Here is a 16,429-nt window from a genome sequence, read left to right as displayed (position 1 = left end):
AATGGGGAACACAGAACCCCTGACATGTGGCAGAGGATGAAATGGGAGGAGACATGGAACCCTGGAATGGGGAAGGAGGAAATGAGGGGCACACATAGAGGCCCTGGCATGAGGGAGGATGTGTGTTGGAGGGTTCAGGGATGGGAAGGGGAACACAGGGACTTGTGGGGAAACAGGGAAATAAAGGAATGCAAGGAGCCTGTAGTGTGTGCAATGCACTCAGCCTACAAAAGCAACGACATGTGTGATCCGTTAGTCTATTAGCAATGCTTCAAAAAAAACATGATTATTCATGAGGACAGGAAATACATATAAATAAGAGAATGTTAATCCTACGATCATGTAGAAGACAAACTTGAAAATGCTGTGTCAAAAATGTATTATTTAGCATCATGGCTTGTGATGAACAAGCTAGAAACTACCATCTGGACCAATGGTCCCCAGCCTTTCAGTGTGGTGGGCGCTGGACGACCAGCCGCCGAAATGCCACCGAGAAGCGGCATCATCGAGAACCATCGCTGCTGAGAAGCAGCGGCATTTCGGCAGCGACGCTTCTTGGCATTGATGCTTCTCAGCGGCATTTCGGCAGCTGCTTGTCCGGCGGCCATGCTCCTCGGCAATGGGGCGCTCCCTTGTCAGTAGACAGGCGCACATAAATGCCCCGGTAGGCGCCATGGCGCCCATGGGCACTGCGTTGGGGACCACTGATCTGGACAGTCTGACTGAATGCTCCTAGTAGAAAAAACATGCACTTGAAGAACTAAAGATCCAGTAGAACTAAACTATCTGTTCTTCTAGAGTTACTATGGATCTTGTTTAATCAAAACGTATAAAGATATTGCTCTCAGGAACAGCTGGCCTGGACATTTTTGATTCAATGAAATTTTGTCAAAATATGCTGTTTCTATGAAGTTTTCATTGGGAAAGTTGAGAGTGAGAGAGAAATCTCTCATGCTCAAGGGAGACCCAGGTTCAACTCCCTGCTGTGTCTGATGCAGCGGAGAGGTTTTCATCCCAGATCACTCTGAATTAGGAAGAACAGGTCAGGGCCCTAAAACATCTGGACAGACAGTGAGACACTCCTCTCAAAAGGTTTTGGGTTTGTTCTAATGTGAAATGAAAACAAATTTCAAAACCTTCAAGTTGCTGCAAAACAAAATTGCCATCCTCCAGCCAGCTCTACTCTTGGGTCTATCTTCAAGGAAGGCAGCCAGGAATTCTGTTGTCCTGAGTACAGGGTGGGGAGATGCCTGACTAGAATGAGCAAACTTAGTGTATGAACTTCTACTGCATGAGCTAAAAGCCACATAGCTTTTTTTTAGTTTTTTTTTAGGGGGGAGGGATAGCTCAGTGGTTTGAGTATTGGTCTGCTAAACCCAGGGTTGTGAGTTCAATCCTTGAGGGGGCCACTTAGGGATCTGGGGCAAAATAAGAACGTGGTCCTGCTAGTGAAGGCAGGGGGCTGGACTCGATGACCTTTCAGGGTCCCTTCCAGTTCCAGGAGATGGGATATCTCTTAGCCAATATTGTAGCAGACTTGTCAATCCTAGATGGTCTAGGTGCCACTAGAGGGGGACAGAGCACCACACCAAGCATGCGTGTGTCACACAGGCTCTTGTTTGAGCTGCTTGTAATAGATAGAAGATGAGCTCTCTGTAAGCTCAAAAGCTTGCCTCTCTCACCAGCAGAAGTTGGTCCAATGAAAGATATTAGTTCAACCACCTTGTCACTGCAATATGTACAGACAGCAATAGCAGTTAAGGATAGAGGATATACACACACATACAGTCTACTATATCTTTGCACACTTGCTCCCTATAAAAGAATGTGCAGAGCCTCTACCTGGAAAAACAGTTTGCAAATTGCGAATGGAGACATTTGTCCTCCCAGGAAAATTTACAAGGAAATCAAGAGTGATTCATTAATGGGAGCGATGTTTATGATGCAAGGAGCCAAGAAAACATGTACATATGGACAGGAAAAGCACAGAAGGTGTATCATTCACCCTGAACAACTTTACTTTCAACTACCTAAACAAGGGGTAAGAAACTTAAAACAGACAGTTAAAGAAGCAGCAGACTAATATTATAAAGCCCACCACACGTTAAAGCAGGGGTCGGCAAGCTCTGGCACACGGCTCGCCAGGGTAAGCACCCTGGTGGACTGGACCAGTTTGTTTACCTGCCGCCTCCACAGGTTCGGCCGATCGCGGCTCCCACTGGCTGCAGTTTGCCGCTCCAGGCCAATGTGGGCGGTAGGAAGCGGCATGGGCCGAGGGATGTGCTGGCCGCGGATTCCCGCCATCCCCGTTGGCCTGGAACGGCGAACCACTGCCAGTGGGAGCCGCAATCGGCTGAATCTGCGGAGGCAGCAGGTAAACAAACTGGTCCGGCCCGCCAGGGTGCTTACCTTGGTGAGCCACGTGCCAGAGGTTGCCGACCCCTGCGTTAAAGGTTAGCTAAGTTACATCGCTCAGTTATATAAACCTCAGGTTATGGTGCACAAATATTGTCCAGCTTGTAGCCAGTAAGGCCTGTTGCCACAGATAAGAGACTCCAATGACAGGACAGAAGACAGGATGCATGAAGAAGTGATAGAAAAGAAATTCCTCAGGAACCACTGCAGATTGTGAAGTCTGCTCTAAACTGTTACCAGATCATGTTTTGGTTTCTTTGTTCTCAGCTGGGGTACTTCTGAGAAGAGCAGGTTCAACTGTCCTGATAAGTGTCTCCCCTCTCCTGGTCTCTGGTCTGGTATTTTGTCCCTAAGTAGTATACAGGATCTAAAGTCTCTGTGGGTATGTCTACACTGCTGATGGCAGCAAACAGCCCAGCATGGGTAGACAGCTCAGGCTCTCAAGGCCACTCAACCCCCTGGCTCTGAGCTCATGCAGCTAGCCTACATCTCTGCCACAACAGCAATGTCCACATTGTTACTTTTAGCATGCTAGCTTGAGCACCACTAGCAGGAAGCTTGTTTACCCAGGCTGGGAGGCTCACTCCAAGCTTCAGTGTATACATATCCTCTGCAGCTGCTGACGCAGGGTAAGATACTAGCTCTGGTTAAGGCCTTTATTCCTCACAGGGTTCCCTTAATGATTCTCCCAAGCTTCAGTGTTACTCTCCCCCAGCCTTTTTTCCTCCTTCCCCCTTTGAGACACACTTGTTAAAGCTGTAAATTCAGAAAGCTGCAGATTTTATGCAAATAATAAAATGTACTAGCTTGCATATTCAATGGCTATGCATTACCTAATTTACATGTGTTCCTAACCATCAAATCCTTCCCTTCCTCACTCTTGCTCCCTGTCCAAATCCATATATTCTCCCTGTCAAACCCAACATTCCCCCCTACCCCTCTCCTTCTGGTTCCTTGCTTCAAGTTTCTTCCAAGTTCCTTTGAATTCTTGAATACATATTGTGCTATACAATGCTAGGTACTCTTAAAACTCAGGTTCTAGGTGTCTCAAAGCAGGCACCCAAAATTAGTGAACACTTTTGACCTTAATTGTTCTGTGCTTCAGATCCCTATGTGCAAAATGGGGATATCACCACCCCCTCACTTCATGGGGTTTTGTGAAAATAAATTCATTAAAGTCTGTGAAGTACTCAGATACTATAGTGGTGAGCTCCATAGAAAAGCCCATGGGGAAAAAAATGGTCATTGGAGCAGGGTTGAATATCATGCAGTAAATTAAACGCGGGGCAGCCCATTGAACAGTAAGAAAAAAAATATTGAATAGCTGCTGTCAGGGCTGGATCCCCACTTTGAACTTTAGGGTACAAATGTAGGGGCCTGCATGAAAACTTCTAATCTTAACTACCAGCTTAGCTCTGGTTCGGCTGCCACCATTTCAAGGGATTCCCTTCCTGGGAAACCTTGAAAAACCTTCACCAAATCCCTGGTGAAAACAAATCCAAACCCCTTGGATCTTAAAACAAGGGGAAATTAACCATTCCCCTCCTTCCTCCCACCAACTCCTGGTGAATCAAGATCCAAAACCCCTTTGGATCTAAAACAAGGAAAAATCAATCAGGTTCTTAAAAAGAAGGTTTTTAATTAAAGAAAAAGGTAAAAATCATCTCTGTAAAATCAGTATGGAAATTAACCTTACAGGGTAATCAAACTTAAAGAGCTCAGAGGACTCCCCTCTAGTCTCAGGTTCAAAGTACAGCAAACAAAGATAAACACTCTAGTAAAAGGTACATTTACAAGTTGAGAAAACAAAGGAAAACTAACATGCCTTGCCTGGCTATTTACTTACAAGTTTGAAATAGGAAAGACTTGTTTAGAAAGATGTGGAGAACCTGGATTGATGTCTGGTCCCTTTCAGTCCCGAGAACGAACACACTCTCCAACAAAGAACACAAACAACAGCCTTCCCCCCCCAAGATTTGAAAGTATCTTGTCCCCTTATTGGTCCTTTAGGTCAGATGCCAGCCAGGTTACCTGAGCTTCTTAACCCTTTACAGGGAAAAGGATTTTGGAGTCTCTGGCCAGGAGGGGTTTTATAGTACTGTACACAGGACAGCTATTACCCTTCCCTTTATAGTTATGACAGCTGCTCATTAAGTGAACATCTATTCTGTGCTCTGAATGAAGCTGGATGTCCTGTGGGAAAAATAGTACGTGATCATGTAATTAAAGACTATATCATAATACATAGTCCTCAGAGGTTGGATTAAGCACAGGCAATCTTAATATTGACATATCCGAAATTCTGAATGCTTGATTCCATAATGTTCTTTAACTTTGTGTGTGTGTGTGTGTAATTAATATCTATGTTGAAGTGAGAGTTATTACATCGAGTATATCAAGGACAGCTCACTTATACTGATCACTGAGGGGCTGTGATGGTCAAACAGCAATGTATAATGCATTAACTTAATGTCGCATACATTAACATATTTAGTTGAAAGTCTTGAATTATTTCTTAAAAACTGTGCCTGCACATAATCTGAATTTAATGCATAGAAGTGTATGTCTGTTTCAATGTCATCTTGTATTGTATTAAACCCTCTCCGCCTGTCTTAGCATTATATGGGCTGGTCCACACTAACCCCCCACTTCGAACTAAGATACGCAACTTCAGCTACATTATTCACGTAGCTGAAGTCGAACTATCTTCGTTCGAACTTACCGCGGGTCCACACGCGGCAGACAGGCTCCCCCGTCGACTCCGCGTACTCCTCTTGCGGAGCAGGAGTACTGGCGTCGACGGCGAGCACTTCTGGGATTGATCCCAGAAGATCAATTGCTTACCACCGGACCCGGAGGTAAGTATAGACGTACCCTATGTCTACAATTAGCATTTGAAAGATGTATTGAAATCTTCTGAAAAATAGTAAAAAGGAAAGCGAGAGAGAGAGAACATAGAAACCCAACTGTGGTTCTCTGGCTTGAGGGAAATCAATAGAATATAATCTGAAGGGAAACACTGACACTGTATCTGATGATCATCATGTTTGCTGAAAAGAAAAGACCAAAGGGAAGAGGATGATTTATACCTCGATAAAACAGTCTCTAGATTTTCGACCATAAATGAAAGATTCTAACTGCTTGACAAAGAAAATATATATTCTCTGAATAACTATACTCTATTCAGTTTGAAATACTGAACAATTCCAACCCCTTTGGGTTCAATTCAGTGAAAAATATCTTGGACTGTGTTTGCAGAAGCTCTGAAATTGAATTTGGGGGAAACTCTGCCTTGATATGCAAGCTAGTGGCAGTGTGAAACTGAGTATATTTTCCCCTCTTTTTTCTTTCTTTTTTTTTAACTGTCAGGTCTATTGTTACAATATTGAAATATGATAATTTAATGATCTTTGTACATTTATTTCAATATGGAGGTTAGCATGGAGTTAAACCAAATAGAATGAAACTACACTTCACAGTGGAGTAGAATGATAAATCTGTATTCATACCAAAAGTAAACATGAACAGGTAGTACAACAATCTGTACTATCAGAAGTCAGTGAAAGGGATATATTCCCTGTTGTGACCTAAAAGAAATGTTGAATTTGATGGGACTAAGCAGCAGTTCAATTTATGCGATTAAGCTAATTAATGGAAATTAATCAAAAAGATATTTAGGCGCAAATATACAGGAATCAATATTTAACTCAGGGAAATGTGTATAGACAATACACAAAGGGGTGGCGGGAAGTGTTTAAAGGATTGCTATTTCATGGGTAAACTTTTGAAAAAGATACATGTAGTATTAAATTAGGAATTCCCTAAAAAAGAGGAGCTAGACAAGTTAGCTTGCCATACAACGTTTTCAAGCTTTCTTCTTATAAAACACACTTGCAAGTGCACTTTGTGATGGTGTTCTCGGTAAAGTATGGAGAACTTCTATTTAACAATTGTATTATTCTAATTTAACATCATAGAAGCGTTGCCAACTTTCACAGCTTTATTATGAACTTCTGATATTTGGTAAGCCTCAGCTCCTGGAGTTTCATGATTATGTGAGAATCTCAGCTTGCATTTTCAAAAATAAGTATCTTTCCAGCCATGATGGTTGCAGGGAAAAGCTTGAAAATATGAAACCTAGAGGCTCAGAAGCAAGAGGTCAAATAAATAAAAAGACCGATAAAAAAAGAAACCCATATTTATTTAATGTAATGTATTTATTTATTAAATCTCATGATTTTTTTATGGCCTGACTCATAATTTTTGAATGTGTGGGACTGGCAATACTGCAGTAACTGGAGTCTGTTGCAATCTGATCTGTCCAAGATAGTGGATGACTTTTATTCCTATATTCCTATATAAAAGTGACAACAGCTCCATACATACTGTATATACACCCACTGACAGACTGATGTACCTAAGTGGTTACCTTTCTCTCTTGTTTTTTAATATTTGGACAAGCACTGTTTTAATCCATTTTATGTAGTATGTTTAGCAGTGACTATAATATATTTTACAATATTTTTCCATAAGAACATCAAACGTTCTTCAGGAATGTATGGACTTATCAGCGTCTGATATTTCTTCTCTGGAAGTTATATGCAACACACATGTTTGGTTTTGCTGATAGTGATACTAGTTAAAGCACATCAAGTGTGCATATACTATTTTATCATTTGCTTTACTTCTAAGCAAGGTGAATAAAAGTTCTCTGTGCCATGGATTCTAAGCCACATGCAACAGGTGGGCACATTAGACCTGTTGGCACACATTACACCATACCCTCACTGTTCCTGTATCCTGATTGAAACTTGGCGACCAAAAATAGCATCTGCTGACAGCTTTCACTGTAAACTGTTTGAGGGTGGTTTCGTGAAATATTGCCAACAATCTGGCTTGTTAGGATTTTGGTACCACCGTTTGGAAATGCCACAGTATACAGTAACTTTTTATTGTGCATTCAGCTTTTGGAGTTTTAATAGTATTTACATTTTGCTTTGTTCTACACATTCATAGAACCCTCTAATATGCATAGAAAAGGCAATAGCAACAGAAGGTCTTATTCAGACTCTGAAGACATTTCTTTTGCAGTAACAGGAAGCTCATGTAATATAGAGAATCTGAGATTATAGATCAGCTATGGAGAGTTTTATACCTTTAATGCAACTGGGTTAATACTTCCCTTCCATGTTTTTCATATGGTTTAGTTCTGATGTTATAGTGATAAGATACTAGCTTCAAAGCCTTTTTTTGTAATCTAGCAGCATTCATCCCTTTTCAGCTCAAGATTTTTAATGAGGTTCATGGTCTTTTTAATCTTTAATCACTGTAAACTTCTTCACATACAGCAGCTCATGCAATTTGCTCATTCTAAATTTTAAACCACATGATGCTTTCTTTTCAAGTATGGTTAACTAGCACAGTCTCTATTTTATTACGGCTGTAGAAGTAACAAAGATTTCTTTTCACTCCCATCTGGCATGTTATATGATATGCCTAAACATAAGACTTTGTTTTAAAAAAGAGTTATGGTTGAAAACATACTTGAGTAGAGACCAGTTATTACCCTGAAACAATATTATACTTCCTTTACAAAAATACGATCTTCAAAAAAAGTCTGGAAAGGAACTAACCATCCATTTTTTTCTGCTTTTTAACCCTTCATTATTCATTATCACATCACCCTACCTACACAATCTATACATTTGTTCTCCTTAAATTTGGCAAAAATACATGCCAGGGTCAAAATAAATTACAGGATTTTTCACCCTATTGACCCATCTTTTTGTTTGTTTGATTGTTTGTTTTGTTTGTTTTGTGAGTGAGGGCCAAAAATTTAAAGAGGGTTGGCTTGTAGGGTCTGCAGGGCAGGAGTCCTATGCTCCAGTAGGTCATGAGTGTCTCACAAAATCAAGTATCAGAGGGGTAGCCATGTTAGTCTGGATCTGTAAAAAACAACAGAGAGTCCGGTGGCACTTTATAGACTAACAGATGTATTGGAGCATAAGCTTTCATGGGTGAATACCCACTTCGTCAGATGCATGTGTCTGACGGAGTGGGTATTCACCCACGAAAACTTATGCTCCAATACATCTGTTAGGGTACGTCTATACTACCCACTGGATCGGCGGGTAGTGTTCGATGTCTCGGGGATCGACGCCCGTACTCCACCTCGGCAGGAGGAGTAAGCGGAGTCGATGGGGGAGCTGCGGCAGTCGACTTGCCGCCGTGAGGACGGTGAGATAAGTCAAACTAAGATACTTCAACTTCAGCTACGCGAATAGCGTAGCTGAAGTTGTGTATCTTAGTTTGAACACCGCCCCCCCCCCCCCCGCTAGTGTAGCCCAGGCCTTAATCTATAAGGTGACACAGGACTCTTTGTCACAAAATCAAGGCTCCTGGTCCTAATGACAAGTCTACAGGAGATATGAGAGCAGTATGGGGAGTTATACTTGGGTGAGATGGGGGTTAGTGAAAGGTGGAGAATAGAGGGGATGAGGAGAATCTTCAATGCACGTGGAAAACTTTAAGCACTTTTATAGCTAGAGACTTGTAAGTTTTTAAGATTGTTAATGTGGATCTGACTCCATCTTTTGTTGACCCACTTTATGTTTCCCCTCACCTCCACACCTTCTCTGATCCTCTGCAGCCACATGACATAAAAAACTAGGTAATTAGGCAACAGCATAGCAGAAAAGGGATAGATAATAAGACAGAAAATATCATATTGCCTCTATATGAATCCATGGTACACCCACATTTTGAATACTGCATGCAGATGAGGTTGCCCCATCTCAAAAAAGATATATTGAACTGGAAAAGCTACAGAAAAGGACAACGAAAATGATTAGGGATATGGAACAGTTTCCATATGAGGAGAGATTAATAAGACTGGGACTTTTCAGGATGGAAAAGAGATGACTAAAGGGGGATATGACAGAGGTCTATAAAATCATGACTGGTGTGGAGAAGGTAAATAAAAGGAAGTGTTATTTACTCCTCATAACACAAGAACTAGGGATCACCAAATGAAATTAATAGGCAGCAGGTTTTAAACAAACAAAAGGAAGTATTTCTTCACATAACGCACAGTCAACCTGTGAAACTTTTTGCCAGAGGACGTTGTGAAGGCCAAAATTATAACAGGGTTTAAAAAAGGACTAGATAAAATCATGGAGATAGGTCCATCAAATGCTATTAGCAGTAGCTAGGTGTCTAGCGGTTCTCTTAATCATTTTGCCTGGCATCTTCAAAGATAGAAGATGGGACAGGAGCTAGGTGGCACGCCACAAAACGGACAGGATTAATAGGGCAGGAGGCAGCAGAGGAGTGAAGGGGTGGAGATCATTTCACTTTTCTGAAGAAGGCATAGGGGCTGGTTTACCACCAATTGACAGTGTTTCCTAATTTTGAATATGCAATTAAATTTAGGTCACTGGATCTAAAAAACAAACACAGAATAGGTTTGGAAAAGATTATATAGAGATAGAAAAAAGTAATGAATGAGAGAATAGAGCACTCCACGTTACCCTAATCCATAATGCAGGGTGAAAAGAAATAAAAAATCTACATATTTAAAAATACAAAATATTTTTTTAATAAAATGTTCAGTTAACTTGTGGAACTCATTGCTGCAGCACATTATGGAGTTAAACAGCTAGTAGGATTCAAAGAAATATTAAATTGTTTTATGAATAAGAATAGCATTTGTAAGCACAACAGCAAGGACAGAATTTGACAGGCTGTCAATCATTGTGACTCAAGACATAGCATTATGATTGGATGGGGTCATGGTAGGGTACTGTAAAATTTGATGTTTTGTGAAGGTTTAAGGTTTTCTTCTGAAGCATCCATCATTGGCCATTATCAAAGACAAGATACGGAACTAGAAAGCCCATCTGTCCATTCTGATATGTTCCCAGAAAGCACAATGGAAAGAAGCCCTTAAGAAGAATTTCCAAGGTAACAGGTCTATGGGTTATGCAAGTATTTTTCAAAAGATGAGAGAATCATAAACACAGAACATTGAGGACTTCTATGTGCACATTCAAGGATTAACTATGCATGTTATGACTACACTACCATATTTCAAGGTTTTTGTTTTTCTAATGTCTAAATTGAACTGACTCATCCATTTAGATTCTAGGCTGCTATAAAATTAGTTTATCACCTCCTGGAATGATATTGCTATTCTCATTGTAAACACAAATGGTAATAAACATGTATCAAGCCAGAACCAAATGTGTTTGTGTACAGATCATAAAAGAGCAGTATGCTGCTCACACAGAGATTTATCACTCGCATGAGTTTTCTAAGTGAGACTTTTAAACAAAACCAACCACTAACATGTATTACAGAGCCCATTCCAAGAGGGTGGAGTTGTAAAGAGTAACATTTATTCAGCTCATCCTAGGAAATGCAGTTAATACATTTTATTACTAATCATAAATTAATTTCCCCTCAAAATTATTTGCATTTGAGGCATATTAATCATGGAAGGTATTTTAAGTGGGGTTGTCCTTAAACTGATATATTTCTCAAAATGTTATCAATATTCATAAAGCATCACATTACACAGAGGAAAAACAACATTTATAATAAAGCACTCAGTACAGATCTCTAAATATAAGATGCATATAAATTCATATTGAGGGTAAAAGATGTTTCAAAATATCATTATAAGAATGATTTTTTAAAAAAACAAACAAACAAACCGTGATTGCTTATCCATTGGGTGAAATATTTCCCTCCACATCTAATGAGACTTTCTTGACAAAGCAATTTAAAGATGATTTGCTTGTAACCTCTTACGAACAGAACCCACACTGGGTCATTGTTATCTATTAAGTCAAAATGGAAAATTATCCATGGTGTTAATAAGATAATATATTGAAAGTTGTATTGTTCATTAACTATGCATGGGAAAAGTGAATATGCTTTATTTGTTAATGGCAATGAGTGTCAGTGCAGTATTCCTTATTTATTGTTGTTCACAGATATCTGGGGACAGGGACCATTTTTTGTCATATGTTCATACAGTACCTAGTATAATGGGGTGAGACTCCTGGGTACTACCACAATAAATAATAATAATAATTAATAATTCCTTTGGAGTTATATGTGAGAGGATTGGAGGCCTTGCAAAAAGCAAGAGCTGCAAATTGTGTGTTCTTAAAGTCAGATAATGTATTCCCCAGTTTAAGAAATTCTGGAAAACCATTATGTTTGCATTTCTTTTCTTTCCAATGCCTATACATTAAATTACTCTGAGATGTATTTGAGCACGTTTAGAACTAAATGCTCTCCAATGTACACAGCCCAAACAAACGGGCTGTGAGCTGCAGTGGCCTATACAGGATAGAATTCTCCATCCCAGACTGTGGGGAGGAAGTGGAGCTGGGCTCTGAATGAAGCCCACCTCCTTCCTCGGGCTTCAGAGCCCGAGCTCCAGACAGAACCCGAATGTCTACACAGCTGTTTTTAGCACCGTAGAGTGAGCCCTGCAAGCCCAAGTCTGTAGACCCGGTCTCCAATATTTGCCGCCACGGGTTTTAGAACGCAGTGTAGATGTATCCAGGGATGCAGTAGCCATCATAGCTGCTGTGCAATGCCCTCAATACCTGTGCAATGCTGCTGTGTATGCCACCACATAGATCCAAAGGACATGCCCTAACTCATGTACAGGGAGCCTCTGCAGAGCACTGCTTTATAGTAAACATGTAGGTTTCCCACAACTAGCTCCACTCCTTCTCCCTGTATCAGATTCCCACCATTTCCAGTATGGTGATGACTTTCGGTGACCCGCACTTGGGCTGCAGGGTTCGTTCTTCAGAAAGTGTTCTCATTGTTTTTTCCGCACAATATCCATTAATGACCCCCAGCAAATTAAGGCATCAGAAAATAGAAAACAATATAAAATGAGACAAATCAACACTAGCACACACAGTTATCACACAAAATCTTCATTCATGCTCCATTTACAAACAAATACTTGTTTAGGTGAAAAATGGCTTATATTGAGAGAGGAAATTTGGCTATGAATTTACCTATTCAAATATAGTGCAACCCTATGCACATAAATCCCAATGATCTTTGAACCTAAGTACTGGAAAAAACTATCCAACTACTAATACATATGGTCACAGAGTTACAAGTATAATATATCTCAGAAGTAAAGGTTAATATTTTAAACTGAAGAATTAATTAGTTTCAAGTTCACTATTTTACCTGACTACTAATATGCTTTTTGCCACAAAGGATATTATTTGTTTGAACAAAGAGGGAAAAGGAGATATTAGAAGCCATTTACATCGTGAAAATGAGAACACAAACAGTAAGGGGACATGCATTGTAAGTTAATAAGCAACAAAACTTTAATCAATATGTAATTCTGTATAACAAATCTTCTCTCTGAATGTTTCTGGAAACTTGAAGATGGATAATATAGCAAGTGGGGGCATTAACGTAGGTGCACAATCTGTCAGATCAACTCTTTTATATATTTGTGATAAGTACCTGAATTGCATTTACAAAAATAATCTTGTCTTTGTAATTTTTTGGAACTGGTTAGGTGCTTAAAATGCAATCTGAAAATCTAATCCGGAATGTGAAGAATACTGTAACAGAAAGGGATTTTTAAATGAAATAAGCATCATAGTCTTTCCTAGCCTAGAAATTAGAAGAATGTTTTTTTTTTAAATAAATTGAACCCATTGTAAACAGCCTTATGTCCTAAAGAGTCAACTGTCCACCTTTCATATCTCATCACTCATAAACTTCGCAGTGTAAGTACATATAAATAATCGACATATCCATATCACTGAAACAGAAAAAAAGAGTTTACTGCTTCTATCAAAGACTAGATAGAGGTTGAACTATACTTGATGCACTGAATTATCTCCATTGACTTTTAGTAATACAATATTTGTAGTTTCTTTTCTTAGCTTTTACATAGTGCTTTATATTTTCAGTTTCTTGTACACATATTTCTTTATCAATCCTCACAGTATTACCATAAGACATGTAAGTAGAATTATTTTCATTTTACAGGTGAGGTAGCTGAGGAAACAAGTTTCAAAAGTATCCAAGAATTTCAAGTGCCCAAACTGAGAGATGCCTGGGTGTCCAAAGGTTGGGCTTTTCATTCTAGTTGACACTTTTGAAAATTTGGTCTAAATGTCTTTGCTGATAATCACACAATGAGTCAGTGTCAGAACCAGGATTAGAATTAAGAAGTTTCTGACTCCCAGTAGGCCACATGGATTTTTATTTATAGTTATTGAATAAACTTTATAAAAATAACAATCAGAAATATAAACACGTCTAACTCCTGAATTATGTATGGAAGTGCATGGCTCTCTCCAACCCAAAGTGTTGGAACTGGACATTAGAAATGGGATAAAATATGGAAAAGAAATGTAGTTTTGCACCTCTATTTCAAACCATATTCTGTCTGGCCATACCTCTCCACCTTCCCGTTCTACCCCCCCCCCTCCGCCCCACCAGACACAGGTACTGCCAAGATTCCTCACGGCAAAAGCAGAATAATCCGAACAGGGGTCGGTGTATAGTAGTGGACCAGGAGGATTTACACTATAAGACACCAGAACAGCCTTCCACATTTCAATAAATAGGGAGCTCACTGAATGCCAATTTTGGAAGCTTTGAGGAAGCCAGGCTTGGAATGCATCCCGTAGATACTCCTTTGCTATGTAGCTTTGTCTTGACTAAACTCTAGCCAATGGCATCAAAGTATGATATTTATTTATCATGGTATGATATCTATTTACCTAACCAAAACTATGTTCTTCTTTAATACATTAAAATATTCCCATTTAAAAATGCTCACTACTGAAAAAGGAGGCTACAACATACACTGAAAAGACATGCAGGAGAAAAATCAAACTTTACCTGTCCATATTTTGCAGCCAAATGCAGAGGGGTCCAGTACTGATTATCCACGACATTGACATCAGCACCATGATCCAGTATCAGAGATGCCACATCCTTGTACCCATTTGCACAGGCTATGTGCAGCTGTGAATAATACAAAAGCAGTGTATTATTTTAAAGACTTTCACAAGACATATGTGATTAGCAGGCATTTTAACTTGCCCAAAAGTTTAACTTGTGGGGAGGAGGAAATACTCTTCTTTCAAAACCGGGCAAATTATGAAAATGAGAAATGCAAAACCAGTATTTGAGAACAATATTCCAAACATTGCAGAAATCCAGTTTGATCAGAGGTTTTCAGTGTTTAGAAATTAAAGCAGGAAATATCAGAACAAAGGAGAATTCCAGCCAATCAGCATCAAGTGTTGCATTAATGATCCAGTCTGACCCAGATGCTGCTCTTACAATTTATAATTTTCATCCTTCCTTTTCTGTTCACTTCATGTTTCCTATCTTTGCCCTCAATCCGAGGCACCTGCACAGGTTCTATGAGCCCAGGCAAATTCATACCTTCCAACAGAGCTCGGTCTATGGCCTAATTTACTTTTGTCACAGTTTTAAAATCTCAATTGGGAGACGATGGTGCTTTACTGCTCCCAATTTAATTTATTAACACGCAATGGCACTAAACTCTTTGGCTTTGCAGAGGTTATGCTGGGGAAATCATAGTCACAGAACAAAGCCTCTATGATTTTACTCCAGTGTAAATTTTTTCTTTTTCTGGTCTCACCTCCCTGCATGTTTCAATGTTTAAAAGATTAGAACTGGGACTCTTGACTAGCCAGCTCCATGATATATTAAAGAATAAAAATTGTAACTGAACTGAGTGATGGAGATGCTCGTGAAACCACTGTCATCTTGAGCCCAAGGAGAGTATGGGATGAGGTGTTAAAGAATGAGGGAGAAGGGGAAAGATGAAGCGCAGAAAATAGCCTTACTTGTTAGAGGTTAATTTTAGAGTCATAGAATGTCAGGGTTGGAAGGAATCTCAAGAGATCATCTAGTCCAACCCCCTGCTTAAAGCAGGACCAACCCTCAGACAGATTTTTGCCCCAGATCCCTAAATGGCCCCCTCAAGGATTGAATTTATAACCCTGGGTTTAGCAGGCCAATGCTCAAACCACTGAGCTATCCTTCCCTCCCCCCTCCCCCCCGTTTTGGAAACCAGAAAGTTAAACTGTACAATTTTTTGTTTCAATGCCTGGCTCCTGCATGTGTTCTACATTTATGTCTGTACATTATTTTCATTACAGATGGAGAACAGTAATTAAAACAAATACAATATAAAATCAGACAAGTACAGCTCTACCCCGATATAATGCTGTCCTCGGGAGCCAAAAAATCTTACCGCATTATAGGTGAAACCACGTTATATCGAACTTCCTTTGATCCGCTAGAGCACGCAGCTCCCCCACCCACCCCCCAAGCACTGCTTTACCCCGTTATATCCGAATTTGTGTTATATTGGGTCGCATTATATCGGGGTAGAAGTTAATATATGGACACACAAAAGCTAACCAACATGAAAGAGGCTATAGGATAATGAAAATACTAGAAACTAAATGGATGAATAGACAAAAGTACAATAGAAGATACTGTATCAGGGATAATCTGCCATTAGGGATTCCTCCTGGAAACTCAGTTTTTATGCATGGAGAATAAGAACATGTATTATCATGAGGGATATACTTCAAATGTCCCAAATGATTCAGGTTAGGAAATGGTTCAGATTACCGATCAGTGGTATTTGTTCTCAAGCTGATATTTTCTATGGGTCCAAGCATCCATCTCTTATTCCATAAGCAAATGCCAGAGAAACCTGGAGGCTTTATCCTGGAGATGCGGGAGGGGAGCAGTACAAAATAACTGTCCTTTCCACAGCCACAAGGAATCACTTCTGCCAGACCTCCATGGAATCAGGATTGCAAAAGATTCTGGGCAAACTGGACTAAGGAGAGAAGGGGAGAAACCACTGTATGTGGCCTGGTCCTCTACCGAGACAATAGATATTCAACTGATATCTTTTCCTGAGTTATTTCTGCCTGAAGCAGCATTAAATGAG

The 16,429-nt window shown here is 39.9% G+C and overlaps 1 protein-coding gene across 3 annotated transcripts in view; it reads right to left on the bottom strand.

Moving 5' to 3' along the window:
* Positions 1 to 16,429, bottom strand: part of MYO16 (myosin XVI) — a 588,255-nt gene that overhangs the window by 320,379 nt on the left and 251,447 nt on the right. For all 3 annotated transcript variants that reach the window (XM_054013071.1, XM_054013089.1, XM_054013080.1), the window contains one exon: positions 14,326 to 14,451. In XM_054013071.1, coding sequence (XP_053869046.1) covers positions 14,326 to 14,451 — 126 coding nt within the window. The remainder of the gene's footprint in view (positions 1 to 14,325; positions 14,452 to 16,429) is intronic.

The sequence above is a fragment of the Malaclemys terrapin genome, chromosome 1 (genome assembly GCF_027887155.1).
Source record: "Malaclemys terrapin pileata isolate rMalTer1 chromosome 1, rMalTer1.hap1, whole genome shotgun sequence".
Lineage (NCBI taxonomy): Eukaryota > Metazoa > Chordata > Testudines > Emydidae > Malaclemys > Malaclemys terrapin.
Note: the sequence above shows the minus strand (reverse complement) of the source record. Positions and strands in the feature narration are given on the sequence as shown.